Source organism: Juglans microcarpa x Juglans regia, chromosome 1D (genome assembly GCF_004785595.1).
Source record: "Juglans microcarpa x Juglans regia isolate MS1-56 chromosome 1D, Jm3101_v1.0, whole genome shotgun sequence".
NCBI classification, from domain to species: Eukaryota; Viridiplantae; Streptophyta; class Magnoliopsida; order Fagales; family Juglandaceae; genus Juglans; species Juglans microcarpa x Juglans regia.
In genome coordinates this window covers 11,667,217-11,685,271 of record NC_054594.1, presented here as the reverse complement: position 1 = coordinate 11,685,271, position 18,055 = coordinate 11,667,217, and the positions used below count along the sequence as shown (strand labels likewise).

At 37.4% G+C, this 18,055-nt stretch overlaps 1 protein-coding gene across 1 annotated transcript; it reads left to right on the top strand.

The window, feature by feature from the left end:
* The first annotated feature begins 12,519 nt into the window (after positions 1-12,519).
* LOC121266306 (protein KINESIN LIGHT CHAIN-RELATED 1-like) lies at positions 12,520-16,532 on the top strand. Its single transcript, XM_041170092.1, has 3 exons — positions 12,520-13,654; positions 15,005-15,913; positions 16,042-16,532. Exons 1-3 carry the CDS (start codon positions 13,071-13,073, stop codon positions 16,280-16,282), a joined length of 1,734 nt encoding a protein of 577 aa, XP_041026026.1. The 5' UTR covers positions 12,520-13,070; the 3' UTR covers positions 16,283-16,532.
* The last annotated feature ends 1,523 nt before the right edge of the window (positions 16,533-18,055 follow it).

The following is an 18,055-nucleotide window of genomic DNA, read 5'->3' as shown; positions in this document are numbered from 1 at the left end:
TTCGGGCGAGAGGCGGGAGAACGTGATCATTGCCTGGGGTGTGGACCATATGCACCCTGCCATCCCTTAGCTTCAATTCCTGCACATAACACTCCCATGCCAGGACATGCTCTCCTCGAATTTTGCCCACTCTCCAAGAGGTCGGGAACTTCATCTTCAAGTGGTAAGTCAATGTCACCACCCTTAGATTGTTGATGGTAGGTTTGCCGATTATGGCGTTGTATGATGAAAGAGTCTTTACCACCAAGAAGTTGTACAAAGGGCGCTGCCCGCCAAGATAGACAGTGTGATAATTCTGATCGGCTGGACTATGTCCCCAGAGAAACCCTTCAGTGGCATGGGAGGTGGTTGAAGTTGGGCGATATCTATCCCCATCTAGGTAAGGGCTTCCCAGAGAGGATATCTGTGGAGCTGTCGTTGTCGAGAATGATCCTTCTAGTAATGAAGTTTGCGACAAACATAGTCACGACCAGGTCTTCATTGTGTGGATAAAGGACCCCCTCCTCCTCGTCTTCTCCAAAGGAGATGACGGGGGTCGATTAGCTTCTCCTATATTTGGTGGGGCGGTATTCGGCCGAATACACTTCTCAGTATCTTACTTGTTTGACATGCGCCTTCCGACTGGATGAGGTCGCTCCCCCACCGGCGAGTCCTCCTGAGATGGTCCTTTTCCCCCAGTGGTGGTCCTTTTTTATGCAGTGCCCAAGGGTGATCGTGCGAGGGTCCTCACGCACCTACCCTTTGTCTTGGGCTCTCTTCCCTCCTTGGCCTGTCAACCATTTCAGCACTTCTTTCCCATGATCTCCTCATCCACTCCCACTCTAGTCTCTAGGTAGAGGGATACCACGACCTTGGTCTCCAAGTCTGCTCTCAATAACGATCATTAGTGCTCCTATAGCCATCTTCTTGTGCGGCTTGCCGGTCGTCTTTCTCGATGGTGAGCGACATCCGGTCAAATCAAAACCCCAGGCCTTTCATAGGGGCTTCCTCCCTCCTATTGTCACAAGGTCCTTTCTCCTGCTTCTCACGAGCTTTGCTCTTGGTTGGTGCCTTCTCTTTCCTATACGCCTATTCTAGTTCTTTTTTCCTTGGTTCTGTCTGGGCTCGGAGTGTATATCCAACGTTGATGAAGTTGTCAGCTTGATCCATTAACTCCCGTAGTGTGGCAGAAGTTCTCCTTGCCAATTTTGCCATGAACTAGGATTGGGGTCATACCTCTCCTAAAAGTGTTGCCAAAGTTATATTCTCCTCTTGGTCGTCTATAGTCATGTGCTCTTTGTTGAACCAAGATAGGTATGTTTTCAAGCCTTCGTCTTCCCCTGCTTTATAGTAAAGAGATACACCGCTGGGCGTCTTTTTCTTTTACTCACCATAAAATTGTGTGAGGAACAGACGAGCCAACTCCCCAGAGCTGTCTATGGACTCGAACCATACTCTTGTTGGTCCCTTCAAGGTTAGTGCGAAAGCTCTACAAGCCACTTCTCCTAGGAAACCATGCAGGATCATGTGGGCTCTAAAGGTTTCCAGGTGTTCTTAGGGGTTTCTAGCTCCATCGTACATGTCCATGAGGGGAACTCAGAACTTTAGTGGTAGGGGCACGGCCATCACCTCTTCACTATAGGATAGGCTCGAGCTGGTGAGTAGTTGGTCTACTGATGAGGATGTGCCCATCTTTTTTGCCATCTCTTTGTATTTCCCTTTTGAGGTTACGCAGTTCACTCTGCATGTTTTTTCTTTCTTCCTACGTGTCACCTCCCCTCCTACATTTCTGGATCCTACGTGCTCGATATCGCTTGATCCTACATCATTCTCTGGTCCATTGGTGGCTACTTTGAGTGTTTCATTTTCTCTTCAAAAGGTCTCCACTTTGGTGGTTAGCTTTCCTACAAGTTATTCCATCGTGGCAAGCCTTGCTTCCATGTTTGTTAACGTTGGTTCTTCTTGTTCCCTAGTTGTCTAAGAACGGTTTGTCGCAGGCACATGAATGACACGTTAAGTCTATAGAGATCCCACACACGACGCCACTATTAACATCATGTTTCGTACATCTTTGGGATGGGTTCCAGCAACTCAGGTCTTGGGCCTTTCACCTGCACACTTAAGAAAACACAGAGAGTGAGGGCCTTGGTGGAGGACTGGGAGTCTCTGATGCTTAAGTCGGTATATCTCCTTAGTAGTTTGTGCATGAACTTAAAGGAATCAGAGAGAATTCTTCGTACCTAGGAGCCATCTTTTATACTAGGTTTCTTGGTGGGGGCAACCCATATCTAGCCTCGGGGAGTTCATGTCACTTAAACTGTTTGCTTAGTCAAAATTCTTTAATGTGGCATGGCTATTGGGGCGGCGTAATTAATGCATCATAGAGTCGGGAGAGTGGCACCATTACCATGCGGATGTTCGTTGTTAAGCCCCTCCATGCCTGTTGTCAGGAGATTGAAGATTCCACATATCTTTCGCTCACCTACCTACCCAAGTTCTCGAGGGTTGGGTGTCATAAGGGGGTGTCAGGGCGATAAGTCTCATCTACTTCTGCCGTCTGCTTTTCCCACGGGAGGGTTGCTTCATGGGCAGGTTTTGCTCATAGGTCGAATACTCTATAGAGGCCCACTAACTTCTTTTAGAGAGGGTCATTGTGCTTGATTGGGCTCTCTGACTCACTCCCCTAGAGATCCCTTATGGGCTTGCTATACAAGCTAATAGGAAGGGAAAATCCCATTACACTAACAGCATTTTAACTTTATAATATTTTTTATTCAATTTTTTAACTTTCATTTCCCAAAACCCAATAATTACTTAATTCAAATTTTTTCCACTACTATTCACAAACCATCTTATTACTATTTACAAAATTATCATCTCATCTCATTCCCTAGGGCAGGTTTGGGGTATAGGATGAGACATAAAATTATCATTTAATCTCATTTTATCTCATTCTAGTTTATTCCCAAATATAATTCAATACAAAATTTTCAAACTTTCAAATAAAAAATAAAAAATAATTTCAACTTTTTTAAATCCCAAACAAAAATTATATTATAAAATTATATTATTACAATATTTTAACTTTATAATATTTTTTATTCAACTTTTTCTCTTTCATTTCCCAATACTCAAAAAATATTCAATTCAAACTATCTCACTACTATTCACAAACTATTTTACTAATATTATCAAAAGTCTCATCTAGTCATCTCACTCTCCAAATCTGTCGTATTCCCTTATTTGTGGTTGTATTGTATTTAAAGGAGAACGCTGCATTAATAAGATCATTGTATGAGAAGTACTTTATATTCGTTATTTGGAGGTTAATTTGATGCTAACATTTTCATACTAAATGATATTTTATTCACGGCGTTCATCATAGTCGTGTAAGTGGTTGGATGGCTAGAATTATTTCAAGTTTTGGTCTTTAAATAGGTTAGTGGACGAGCGAGATTTTTTGTTGGCTTTTCTACAACAATTTTATGGACATTTATATTTTATTAAAAAAATTCTTTTAACCTTTTTGTGAATTTACTTTAAGCCCGGCTTGGTTACCAAAATAAGATGGAAATATTATAATCTCATATAATCATTATAATTTTTTTAACTTTCCTCACAAAATATAATAAATAATTTAATTTTTTTAAATCTAAAAATAAAAATTATATTTTAACAATATTTTATTCAACTTTTAACTTTTATCTTATCTCATCTGTGTAACCAAACGAGACCTAATAGCTCCTTTGCAATGAAAGAATGTTCTAACTCCAAACCTAAAAACTTGGGAGGCAAGGAGTGAAGATACATGGTACAAAAATAAGTAGAAACACCCCACTGTTCTTACCTATTGTTTGAAGATGACTTGATAATTCTTGCATGGGCTTAATTAGTATTGGCTTCATCAAAGTTATTTCTAAAATTTGATGAAAAGTATATGATTTCTACAAATCCAAAACTTTCCTAGCCATAACTCCACATTGAATTAGCTATTGAATTCATCAAAATAATAATATAATATTATTTTTTTAATAAAAATATTTTTATTTTTTTTTTCATATTTTACAATTACATTAATCATATGTTAATTAATAATTTAATTTTATTCTTATATTATTATTACAAGTCGGTTAGAGATTAAACATGAATAAAAAAGATTTTTAGAGATTCAAAGTGAATAAAAAATAGATTTGATGAGTGAATAGTAACTCTTCAAATTTGAAGAAACCTATCCATTTACTATAGCTCAAAGTTTCACATTTATATCTTTGACTAATCCAATGCAGTCTTATTTTGACAAAATTCAACAAATTTTACATTTAGTTAAGCTTTTGATGAAGCCAATACCAATGCTCTAATAGTTAAGAAACTCATTAGATTAATAACTACATCGAACAGTGCTCCACATGGTCAGGACATAACTCAATACTTCAATAGAAATAACTCTTGACTTCAATCTCGAGAAGTCAAAGAAATCATGGATCTAGGAAATTAAACATTTGGGACTCCTTATATAGATAGTAAAAACAAGTGCGAAAGCTAAGGTCTTTCGAGATCCGACGTGAAGGGTGAAAGAAAAATTAGCATGTTGGAAATTCAAACTCAACTCTGGTCACAAGCTGGAGAAGAAAGATCAAAAGCTGTCACTTTGACCATTCCACCCTACACATGAATGTCTCATTTCTTCCAGAGAAAGAAAAAAGAAAGCTTGTTTAAAACAAAAAAAAAAAACATGTCATCCCAAATGACATAATACTGCCATGGTGGGGAAGAAGAGCATTGGAAGCAATTGACCATGGCACAAGAATCTGATTTCTAATTAATTCACTCTGTCGTCAACTTGGCCTATTACTTCCAACAAGAAGTGGGAATACTTTATACCTCCAAACTATCATTGCCAAGGATACTCTTAGGCCAACCTTTACGCTAGCAGGAATAACTTCAACTGCACGGCAGGTCGTGAACCCACAACTGATGGAAACTCACTTAAGTTCCTGTTATACCCTTCTCAAATATTCTTTTCCTTTTTATTCCTTTTAAATAATATATCAAAAAGAATATGCCTCGTTTGTTTTCGCAGATGAAGTAAATTGAGATTAAAGTTGAAAGTCGAATAAAATATTTTTTTTAATATTATTTTTGTTTTGAAATTTGAAAAAATTGAATTATTTATTTTATTTTGTATGAGAATTTAGAAAAGTTATAATGATTAGATGAGATGAGATAAGTTGTAAAAATAAACAAGGCTTATCTTGTCTAGTCCAACGCTATTAGACCAGGTCCAAAAAGAATTTTTTGGCAATTAATATCTCAACTCATATTAATCCAAGTTTGATATTTTCTTATAAGAAAAAACATTTTAAATGTATAAAATTATAATTTCATATTTTAAACTATTTTTTTATTTAAAGTATTGATATGGACTAGTTATTATTAGGTAATTTCGTAATACTTTATACTCATATTTTATAACAAGATGCAATATCATTAAAATCGATGCTTTCAAGAAAAATTAATGATATGATATTTCAAATTACAAAAGAATAGAGTGTCATGTATAATTCATAAATATATAATGCTATAATCATCATAAATTTATCATCTAATGATATTTGCAATATATTAGATAATTTTTTATTTTAATAATTTAAAATATAACACATCAATTAATATGATTAAAAATGATAAAATTTAAAAACATTTCTATCCACCAGCCGATATGGCAATTGCAACCACTCTTCGAGCCTCTTGAAGCCCCAATATCCTTCTCTTCAGCACCAAGCAACTATGTTATTATTTTCCCTAAAATGGGGGAGTTCTCACAGTACTACTCTCATGATTGAGATTGAGAGATCAAAATAAATTCACTAGAAACTCTCTTACTACAGCCTATAACAAGGCTCCCCCAGCTTTCTGCTGCAATCTTCTTTGTGGTACACAAAATAGCAGCTTATATAAAATTCTAGTTAGTTATTATATTAACTATCTTGACAAAGGTTCTTAATTTTCCTTAAACTTGATTAGTTAAGAGAATCCAAAATCAGACCATTAATTTGGTTCTTTTTTGTACTTTTCACACTTTATTTCCTTTTCTTTTTTTAATTATTTGTGACACTCAAATAGGGTTATTATGGAGCTCGATCCCCCTCCCTCCATCATTTTCATTATTAAAAATTTGTCTACAACGGACTTCTTTCCCCAAATACTTGACAACTTTTCTATCATAATTTTGCGCTTCTTACTTCCTAAGATTTTAACTTTTATCAATTCAATCTTTTGGTTAATTGACTGTTAAAAATCTGTTTATAAAATGACACATTAGCACCAACGAATTGATGGCACAGGTTAAAATGATACCTTAGCACCAAAGAATCGATGCAAAATATAAAAATCAATACAGCTTTTACAAATATCAAAACAAAACATAAAATTAATACAATTGTTACTGTAAGGCCGTGCTTCTCCAATAAATTTCACCTCTGTTGGGTCCTTTATAATGCTAGGTACTTATCCAAATCAGTGCATAGAAAGTCCCAATCTCTGAGCACAATTATGTAAATTGCAAGAAAAATTCAAAAAAAGCACAAGTATGAATAGATTTCACTACAAAGCATACTGATGGGTAAGCAATTTCAGTGTTATGTGCGAGAGAGAAGGACGGAGTCCAGCCATGGAGGATCACAAAGCTGAAATGCGATAGAGAAGCTCGATAGCCAACCATAGAGGATCCCGATTCTCACAAAGTCCGGCCATGGAGGAAGTCGAACAGATTAGTATATGCGAGAGAGAATGGGGGAATCCAGCCAAGAAGGAAACCGAGATGAGATGAAGACTTACATTGATTTCCGATGGAGATGCTGCCGTCGATAGTGGCCGCGATGCAAGGGAGAGGCGAAAACGACGAGAGCACCCAACGGTCAAAGAGAATGAGACACAGGACCAACGACGGTGAAAGAAAGAAATCAGATCTGGAATATACAGTGGATCTCCACATGTGGGGAACCACTATAGCATCCGAATAGTTAATCCCCATTTTAGGGATTTGGCTAGAGGAGGGATTGGGGTGAAAACCCTAAACTTTCCCCCAAAATATAAGGGAAAACATGCTTTGAGCACTGAATGCGAATGCTCTAAGCAAAGTCAATCTTAGATATATAACCACAAGAAGCATCTATCATTCTTTTTCTTTTCTAGAATGATACAACAGACCCATTCTAATGCTTGCAAATTGAGATAACAAATAGCCCAGCAACCATAAGATTTTTCCTAATTTCTCTCCCATTTTCTCAACAACCAAACATGACTGTCATTAAAGAAAAATGAAAGAATCGCTAGAAAGAAAGTGAACGAAAAGCATAGAATGCGTACATACAAAAATAAAGTGAGAGAGTTTGAAGAAACATGTTTTTTGAAACAATCAAGTGAAGCCGATTATTTTCCGAATCTCCTAGAAAGATGACATGTTGGATTCTCATTGAAGGGTTAAAATCATTGTTTTACGCCACAACCGGATAGAAGTTAAACTCAAACAAAAATAGTATTAAAAAAATTATATTTAAACAATTTTTTAACTTTATTTATTCACTTTCACAAACTCCAACACAATATTTATTTTAAAATATATTTTTATTCAATTTTTTCTCTCTCATTTTACAGAACTTAATAAAACGTTTTCAATCAAATTATTTTACCAATATTCACAAAATTTTGACATACTTTTGAGATATTTTAAGTTAATGGTATATTTGGTTGTCTTGCACACATGACTGAACTTTTTTGGCTTAATGGAGAAATGTTAGAACTATAGGCTATATCTATATATACACACACAGGGCGAATGTTCTACTGGATATGAAATGAACTAAGGTTCAATCTATTAGAATCCCATTACTAGGGATAAAAGGAAATTTGAGTGATGAAAATGATATAAAGTAATTAAGACTCAATTACTCTAAGAATGAAAGTGGCCTCTATAAAAGAAAGGAATATCTACAAATCAAGATAAATTATTAGCCCCCCCCCCCCCTCCCTTCCAGATTTCTACATTGAATGCATCTTCTTCAACCTCCTGGAAATCCTAATTTCTTCGATTTTATTGAGAGCTACGAGTGGCTATGAGAGATTGTAAAATCACCGAATATAATGAATTTTACCCCCAAACAACCTGTGGACGTATGTCTTAATGCCAAACCATATAAATTTTTGTGTATTTCTCTTTATTTACAGTTTATATGTTTTATTTATCATTTATTTCATGTATGAACATCCGAAAATCGTATCAACGCCCAAGCCATGAACATAGGCTATTCAACCATATTGTTGGGCTCCGATCACGCCAAAAAAATGCATCAACAGTTTGGCCCAACTGTAGGATTGGACAGATTGCTCTCAAAACACAAAATAGGCATAGCACTCAATGGAAAATTACTGCAGGAGAGGAATATAGTTACATATCAAAAGGGAAACCACGCCAAAGTATCTATCACATATAAATCCATTATTACCCTCTGAATGTGCCTTTTGCTTATTTTAATTGACTACACATCACAAGCTTGAAATGGTGAGCACTACGGCTCATCCCAAGTTGCAAGCCTAGCAAGCATTGTAGCTCGCCCTAGAGCAACAGACCTAGCAAGTACTCAACCCTCCCGCATCAAGGGTGAGCGAGGAAACTTGCCCCACTGAACACGTTGGGCGAGCACTTTGCTTGCCACACTATAGAAGTCACGAGCAGGGCAGGAAACTTGCTCAGAGAATTGAGTATCAAGGGCGAGCATTGAAGCTTGCCTTAGGCACTAAGCCGAGCCCGTGTAAGGAATCGAAGTGGTGACCAACAAAGCTCATCCAAGTCATAAGCCTGGTGAGCACTTAGCCTGCCAGTGCTTGGAGCACCATGGGTAAGCAAGGAATCTAACCCTAAGGGAAACAAACATGGCGCACACTTAGCCCACTTGTATGTGAATATTAAGGGTGAGCAATAAGGCTCGCCAAGGAGGACAAGCAAGGTACTACTTAGACTACCCTCATCACCTACGAATAATGAAATTTGTGTGAGGTTGGCGCTCTGCCCTCCCGCAGATGGGGAGCATTGAACAAGCAATGAAGAGCAAGGCAGGTACTTAGCCCGTTTACACATGGAGAGCCACAGGCGAGTAATGAAGCCCTCTTGGGCAATAATATTAGGCAAACAAAATCAAGGCACAAGCTTGGCGAACAATTAGTCCTCTAAGGCTTTGAACGACCATGGGAGCGACGAAACCCGCCCCAAGGCACATACCTAGCGGAGCTAGGAGTTTATGTAGCCAATCAAGCATTGGTTGACAATGATGCTCGCCAAGGTTACTCACCCCAAGCACAAGATTAGGCCTTCTTGGTTACACAAAGAATATCATCTCATCCTATCTAATCATTATAACTTTCTCAAACTCCCACACAAAATACAATAAAAATTCAACTTTCATCTCATCTCATCTCATTTGTGTAACCAAACAAGACTGTTTGCTAACAAGTTTGAGTTTTGGATGTTCTCCCCATAAAGTTCCTTCAGTTCCTAAGAGACCTTTAAAGAAACGCACAGAAAGAAAGTCAACGGCAAGCAACAAACCTCATCACAAGCACCATATGTGGTGAACTATTTGTTTGCCCTCCCTTGAGCAACACGTGTTGAGCAATTAGCCTATGGGCACCTTGCTCATCCCATGGGCAAACAATACGACGCGTGTTGGAGCTCCCAACAAACACAAAGCAACGCGAGCAATAAAACTCGCCCAAGAGGCGAGCAATGGCAAGCTAATTGCGAGCAAAGAAACTCACCCCCGAGCAACAGAGAAACTTCATGTGAGAAATCACACTCACTCAGAACAGCAAGAAAGAAACTCACCAAGCAACAACGCTCGCTCCAAGGAACGAGACACTCCCTAAGCTCCGACCAACAAAGGAAACACTATTTCGAGCAACAATGCTCCCTCCCCCCCCCCCAACACACACACACACACACACACACACACACACACACACACACAAGGATTCCCTGGCAACAATAAATCACACTCACCCAAAACAGCAAGAAAGAAACTCACCGAGCAACAACGCTCACTCCAACGAACGAGACACTCCCTAAGCTCTAACCAACAAAGCTCATCCGAGCAACAAGGGAAACACTATTTCTAGCAACAATGCTCGCCCCCCCCCCCCCCCCCCCCCTCTTCCCAACAAGGATATCCTGGTAACAATAAAGGAGGGTAGGCTAGGAACGATGCTCGCCCTAGCACATCAAAGACTTAGGCAAGTAATAATGATCACCTAAAAGGAGAAAAAAAAAATAAAAGGAAGAAGAAGGAAGGCAACACTTTGCCCCAAGCATCATGAGCTAAGCCTTAAGCTCAATAACAGTGCCCAATTGACAAAGTCTCCACAAGACTCCCAAGAGATGAATGAGCATAAACACAACATTTACTCACTAGTATTTAGCGGCAAGTTCGGATAATCCATATCTCAAACAAGTGCCCCAAGGCCAGTAAATGAAACAAAGAGGAAGCACAACGGTGATCAATTCCGGCAAGGCAAAAAGTTTGAAAACCTAGCCTCCAAACTTGGAGCACCAGCTACAGGGTCAACCTCGATCGTCGCCTGAGCACCTCAACTCCCTATCTTCACTAGAACAAACTCCCAAAAACATTTTAACTTAAATCATTTCTATATCAAATATCTCACTACTATTTACAAATCATCTCAACTCATCTTATCTCAACTCACTATTCAAATCAGGCCTTAAATGTATAGTAATAAGCTTTTTGTACTCATTAATTTTCAGCTGTTATCATTGCTGCTATAGTATTAATGTTATTGCTATTGATTTTGTTGGATATACTGCATATAGAACTCTAGGCACTTTCAGACTATGTTTATGCTATTGTTATTTTTGCTACTAGTGGTACCAATTTCTTGTTTAAAGCTCACTTATTTCAAATATACGATGATATTTTTGCTGAAGTTTTCTTGAGTGCACACTCATCGCCATAACCGAGCTATGATAGGAAGGAAAAAAAAATCTCATTCTTTTCTATTTGGTCGGCTGGTGACTAAGTTATGACACAGCCCTTCCATGAGGTGGAAGAGCGTAAGAAGCAATTGACCATATTAGAAGGATTTGATTTCTAATCAGTTCACTCTGTCGTTAACTGAACCTATTATTTCCAAGAAGTGGGAATACTTTATACCTCCAAACTATCATAGGTAAGGATACTCTTAGGCCAACCTTTACGCTAACATGAATAACTTCAACTGCACGACAGGTCGTGAACCCATGACTCTGGAGAAATTAACTTTAAGTTCCGGTTATACCCTTCTCAAATATTCTTTCCTTTTTTATTTTTCAGAAAAAGATATTCACCCCTTTTAATTTAATGCACCACACAAATTATTTGGTATGATCACAAAATAATTATTGTGCAAAGTAATACTTTATACTCTTAAGAAGTCTCATGAAACTTGATTCTCATGTTCTATCACTGAATGCAATGTCATTGAAAATTGATGATTAAGAAAGAATTTTAATGATGTGACATTTTCTACATAATATAAATGCAAAGTGTTGTATATATTTTTAATAATTTTTCTTAACAGTTAGTATTTATTACTCCACACTCCAGACTTTATGAAATAAAAAAATAAAAAAATTATCAGATATGGGGTGTGGGGATGAATAGTAGCTAATGTATAGAAAAATCAATTATTAATACTACTAATCATCTTAGATATATAATCATCGATTATATTGATGGTATAGTTTAAATAATTTCAAAATGTCAATTTCTTAAATAAATCTTTTGTAATATATCAAATTAATTTATGCGATTAACGATGATAAAATTTAAAAATAATATATTTTTTCATCAGCCCGTACACCCTGCAACCCAATTGTTCCATTCTTATTATGATTTTCTCAATGACAAAATCAGTAACTCAAGATAACATTCTAGATGTTTTATCAACCATCTTTACGATAGCCCTTTACTTGAAATTTGGAATATTTTATAATTTTGTAAATAATAATAAAATTTAAAACCTATTTGAATATAATTTTTTTAATATTATTTTTATTTTAAAATTTATAAAAATAATATTAATTTTTATATTTTATTTTAAAGTTTGTTAAAGTTGCAGTAATTTTTATGTCTAAATAATGATTAAGTAATTATTAAATTAAAATATTAAAAATTTGAAATTGAACTATTTCGTTAATTTCACTCTATTTTTCAGTTTCTCACTTTATTTTTTTTAATTTATACTATTGTTACAATAATAAATTATTATTGAGCCTCTAATGCTACACTTTTTTATTATTATAAATTATATGTATTTATGTAAGATGTGACATATTTATTATTATTAAATAATTTTTAATAAATACTTCTCGTTTTAAATAATAAGATAAAATTGAAAGGAGAATATAACGTAGAAAGTTACTCTTGTTAGAAAAGTAAGAAAACACACCGGTTGACACGGTATAATTCAAGTTGGCACACCGGCGTGTTTTCCAGTAAAAGGGGAAAGATCAGCGGGCACGGGCCACCTATTCGTGGGAGAAAACATTGACGAGGTAGGGAGCGTTAATGTTATGGAAAGGAAAATCAAAGAAAAAGAGTAAAGAAGAAGCTGGCCCCTTCCCTGAACTCCAACTCTGCATTCTGCAACTCCAACTACAACAACACAGAGGTCGTTACCCTGAAATGAATGCCCATAATAATTAGATATATTAATTATTATGGATTTTGTTTCCCTCTTCCTCCCCTTTTTCATTCTCAAGCTTGTTCTCAAATTAAAGTACCCCAACTCCTTCATCATTAGGACTTTCTTCCAAGCAACACTCCACCACTACCACCACCACTAAGTTTCAATCCCTCTACTTATATCCCCCACTCATCGAATTCCTTGCTCATTCTCGCAAAAACCCATTTGATTTCTCGCTTCTTCGAGCTCTAATGCTTCATCCACCTTCGTTCCTGCACTGATTTCTGGGTACTCCTTCGTATTTACCTTTTGGTTTCTCCAAATTCGTATCTTTTAGCCCAGAAATTGAATTTGTAGCCATGCCGGGTTTAGTCTCCGTGCCAACTCCACCTCAGACACCGTCACTTCCCTTGATAGACGAGTACTCCTATGGCAGCAACGCCAACACTATCAAAACCCCATCTCCCTTCAATTCCCGAACCCGGCAAGGAAAAAAGACCCCAGAAAAGACACCCACTCACGACTCCTCGTTTGAGAACCCGGATTTGGGTCCATTTCTGTTGAAGGTTGCCAGGGACACGATGGTTTCAGGTGAGAACCCGCTTAAGGCGTTGGATTATGCGCTCCGGGCTTCCAAGTCCTTTGAAAAATTTTCGGGTCCGGGTCTGGAGTATGTCATGAGCTTGCACCTCGTGGCCGCGATTTACTGTAGCTTGCGGCGGTTTGAGGAGGCGGTTCCGGTTTTGGAACGGTCCATTGAGGTTCCGGATCCGGAGAACGGGTCCGATCACGCACTTGCGAAGTTTTCCGGGTACATGCAACTCGGGGATACGTATTCGATGCTGGGGAGGCTGGACAAGTCTATTTCGTGCTATGTGTCGGGTTTAAAGATCCAGATGGAGGCTCTGGGTGGATCGGATCCAAGAGTTGCAGAGACTTGCAGGTAAAGCTCTGTGGTACCATTTCATTTCCCTATTCTAGCTACTGCCTCACTTTGCTTTTTGAAAATTGGAGCGTATGATTTTTTTTCCTGCATAATTGGGTGGATTTGGCCGTTGCATTTGGATTTGTGATGAAGTTTCTGGGAACAAGGACGCATCATGTCAATCATTGTTAACACATGGGCAGTGATTATATTCTTTTAACAATGCCTGTATCATAAATTCTTCCATTAGGTTATCATGCAAGTAAATTGTTGGCACTTGTTGTCGATAAAATCATAAGAATATCCCTGTTGAAAGCCTGTCTTAGAGTATACAATTTTGCCAAACACTTACCATCATATGGCCTACAAAAGTTGAGACCACACTCCTAGCAAGTTCATTATCCAAGTCTTTCTTTCCCCTTCCACTGGCAGTGGATAATTCACATAATTGGAGGATAAGGTGAATTGTTCATGTTTCTATGGATACAAGTTTTTTAATGCTCCAAACATTTATTTTTTTTATTCTGGACCGAGAGAGTTATTTGTTTCGATCTTTATCCTTTTACCTGTAATAGGTATTGGTATTTATCCGGATTTCGTTTTCTCACTATCCGTTGACAAGATCGAAGATATTATATCTAATTATTTTTATAGATAATTATTAAAAAAATTAATAAAATAAAAAATAAACATCAATCTTGTAGTATAATAAGAATAAGATGTTTAAAAAATTCGTTGTACAATTACAAAAAACAAATATTTTTTCTTCTCTTAAGTTTATTTTTAACTTAAGTTAAAAATAAAAATGAATTATACTTTTAACTAGATATGTTTGGCCTTATTCTTCCGAAATAAAATTTAGTTCTGCCTACATTGAACTTCCTTGAAGAAACTCTTTGAGAATGGTTCTTTTTCATTCTACTAGCGTCTGACGCACTCATAGAAGAAGGTGAGTGTGGAACGGTAACATCATGGGAGGTATGAGAAATTGGTGGAACTTACTATATATTTGATTTTCTTTTTGACTTGCCACATTTTGTTGTAACAACTGGAGTGCCAATTCAGAAACATGAAGTGTAGATTAAATGGAGGGCTTTAGAACTCAATGAACCTGATTATAGACAACAATAACTTTAGATTTGTAGAAATATTTATCGTTGAACAATTCCAAAAATTTCAGTTCATATTATGACATTGTTTTCCCTCGTAGGAACAACATGTGTTACGTGACCTCTAGTTAGATATTTTTGTTCATTCACCATTGTTATGTACATTTGGGCTTTGTCTCTTAAACCTAAAGTAATTATGATGAGACCCAAAACTATGTAGCATAACTTCATTGCCAGTCATTTGACTTGGAAATGGCAGGTACTTGGCTGAGGCCCATGTTCAAGCAATGCAATTTGATGAGGCAGAGCGCTTCTGTAAGAAGACTCTTGAAATTCATAGGGAGCATACTGCACCATCATCCCTTGAAGAAGCGGCTGATCGGCGTCTTATGGCTCTCATCTGCGAGGCAAAGGATGATTATGAGTCTGCACTCGAGCACCTTGTCCTTGCTAGCATGGCAATGATTGCCAATGGGCAAGACAATGAGGTTGCAGCTATTGATGTTAGCATTGGTAACATTTACCTGTCTCTCTGCCGTTTTGATGAGGCTGTTTTTTCCTACCAGAAGGCACTTACAGTCTTCAAATCCACCAGGGGTGACAATCACCCCTCTGTAGCATCAGTCTTTATTCGCCTTGCTGACCTCTACTACAGGACAGGAAGGTTAAGAGAGTCCAAATCATACTGTGAGAACGCCTTGAGGATATATGCAAAACCTGTGCTTGGAACCACAGCTGAGGAAATTGCCTGTGGGTTGACTGAGATCTCTTCAATATATGAAGCTGTAAATGAGCCAGAGGAGGCACTGAAGCTCTTGCAAAAGGCAGTGAAGTTACTGGAGGATATTCCTGGGCAGCATAACACAATTGCAGGAATAGAAGCACAGATGGGTGTGATGTTCTACATGGTTGGGAGGTATGGAGAAGCTCGAAACTCTTTTGAGAGTGCTATAGTCAAGCTTCATTCTACCGGGGAGAAGAAATCAGCCTTCTTTGGAATACTGTTGAACCAGATGGGATTGGCTTGTGTGCAGCTGTACAAGATAGGTGAGGCTGCCAGATTGTTTGAAGAAGCAAGGGATATACTAGAGCAGGAGTGTGGTTCATTTCACTTAGATACAGTTGGAGTTTATAGTAATCTTGCGGCAACTTATGATGCCATGGGAAGGTGGGCATTCTTTATAATCATTTTACCTTTTCTTTAGGTCATGAATCCTTAAGTTTTCCACCTTTCTGTTTTCTTTTTCCTTTGGGTCGGCGCTGCTATGTTACAGAATTGTGGTATTTATTTTACAGGGTGGAAGATGCAATTGAGATACTTGAGTACATACTTAAGGCCAGAAAAGAAAAGCTTGGAACAGCAAATCCAGATGTTGAAGATGAGAAGAAAAGACTAGCAAAGCTTTTGAAGGAAGCTGGAAGGGACCGTACCAAAAAGGGGAAATCACTTGAAAATCTTCTTGATTCGAATTCCCATAGAATGAAGGAGAGAATTAAAAGGTTCTCTCGATTTAGTTTCAAGACTGACAAAGATTAAAGATTCCCTCTCTGCTCTCCTTTTGCTCGCATCGACTCAAGTTTTTATCATTTGAAGATCAGCTCTTACAACTGGTGGAGCCTTCTTGTTCTTTAATATTTAATTTCCACTTGTTTTAATTTCTTGTTTCTCCTTGAAAAACATATGCAACAATATAGGTAGTACTTATGTAAGTATGCATGATAGAAAGTGTCCAGTTCTGAAATGTCTCTGGTTTGCTTAAAAGTTAAAATTCATCTATTGATTTCAATCTTTATAAGTCAATCCTTCTGTTACTATATCTTTATAATGATGATCTTTTTTATAAAAAAAAAAAAAAAAAAAAAAAAAAAAAAAAAAAAAAAAAAAAAACATAAAATCAACATAAAACACAAAAGTACTCAAAAAGTTCAAATGTAAAAAATATATAGAAAATTACAAAAATCTAAAAATTCTTAATGTGAAAATAAGAAAGGGGAACACCCAGCCCCCAATATAGTGGCCCGACCTCTTAACGAGGCTTGCAGGGTGGCCTCGTTGCAAAATAGGGGTAGAAGAGACCGGATTGATTTGAAACGAGACAATTCTCCGCCCACTGAACTAGTGAGAGCGAGGATATCCTTCACTTTTACAAATTTAATAATAACAAATATGAGTAGAGATTTATACAATCACAATAGTAAAAATAATCTTTTTATGGTTATGTCGGCGATGATAGGTGAATCTGGTAATTGGTCTGTTCTAATTCTGATAGGTGCACCTGACATGTTTTCATTCCTCTCCTATATCGTCGTAACGCCCTTAATGCTAAGTTTTGAAAAAGACTTTAATATCATTATATATATATATATGACGATATATGAGAGGAATGAAGACATGTCAGGTGCACCTATCAAAATTGGAACAGACCAATTAATATATATATATATATTCACGATTTTTGTGGTCAGTCTAGTGTGCGATTCAGTCTGTTTTCACTTTTTAGCCGTAGTGGCAATTGCCTCTACATGTATGATGATTCTTCACCTGCATCGAATATTACTGGAGTTAGAGGCTGCAAATAAAAGCGTCTTGTTCAACCAGTGAAGGCATAGAAAGAAAAACGCTAGAAAGGAAAATGAAATAAAAAAGATGTTTTGGGAGTGTGAGTAGCATATCAGATCTGGAATGTCCTTCATGATAACTTCGCTCAACAATCCCAAGCTCGAGAAATGTAGCTGCGATTGGCTTCTCTCCTACTTACAAGAATAGGTTTTTTGAATAGAATAAGTAGGTTTTTTTTGGATTGAAGCGCTCCTCGCTATACATAATGGAAATCAGCATTTCGCCTATTTGTATAATAGATCATATTGTGGGCCATAAATTGGGAGAATTCGTACCTACTCATGGGCGAGACAAGTTCCCCAAAAATTGGGAGAACGCTTGCTTGGCTTAGGAGCCTTTGTTCCTTCTACCCAGCTCCCCAAAAACAACGTTCAGCTTGCATGTGTTAAGCATATAGCTAGCGTTCCTTCTAAGCCAAGCTCAAACTCTTCTTTTGAGTATGATTGGGCCCCTACCTGCGAGGTAAATTGTACTAACACCTGGGCAATCTCAGCTAGTTGACGAACAAGGCCATATGTAACACTCCAATAGAAGGCACAAACCACATGGCCTATACTCCAAAAAGACTAGTCAATTATACAATTGGAGCTCCATTAGAACCTTATAAAGAGCAAGAACTTCTCCTTCCCAAACAATGTGGGATCTCATACACCACCTACCCTTATCCATAACATATAGGGTATCACAATC

Bases quoted from the DNA above. Each gene is read 5' to 3' on its own strand.
- LOC121266306 (XM_041170092.1), top strand. From the start codon at position 13,071: ATGCCGGGTTTAGTCTCCGTGCCAACTCCACCTCAGACACCGTCACTT. The intron at 13,655-15,004 runs GTAAAGCTCTGT...TGGAAATGGCAG, and splicing joins AGAGTTGCAGAGACTTGCAG to GTACTTGGCTGAGGCCCATG. The intron at 15,914-16,041 runs GTGGGCATTCTT...TTTATTTTACAG, and splicing joins ACTTATGATGCCATGGGAAG to GGTGGAAGATGCAATTGAGA.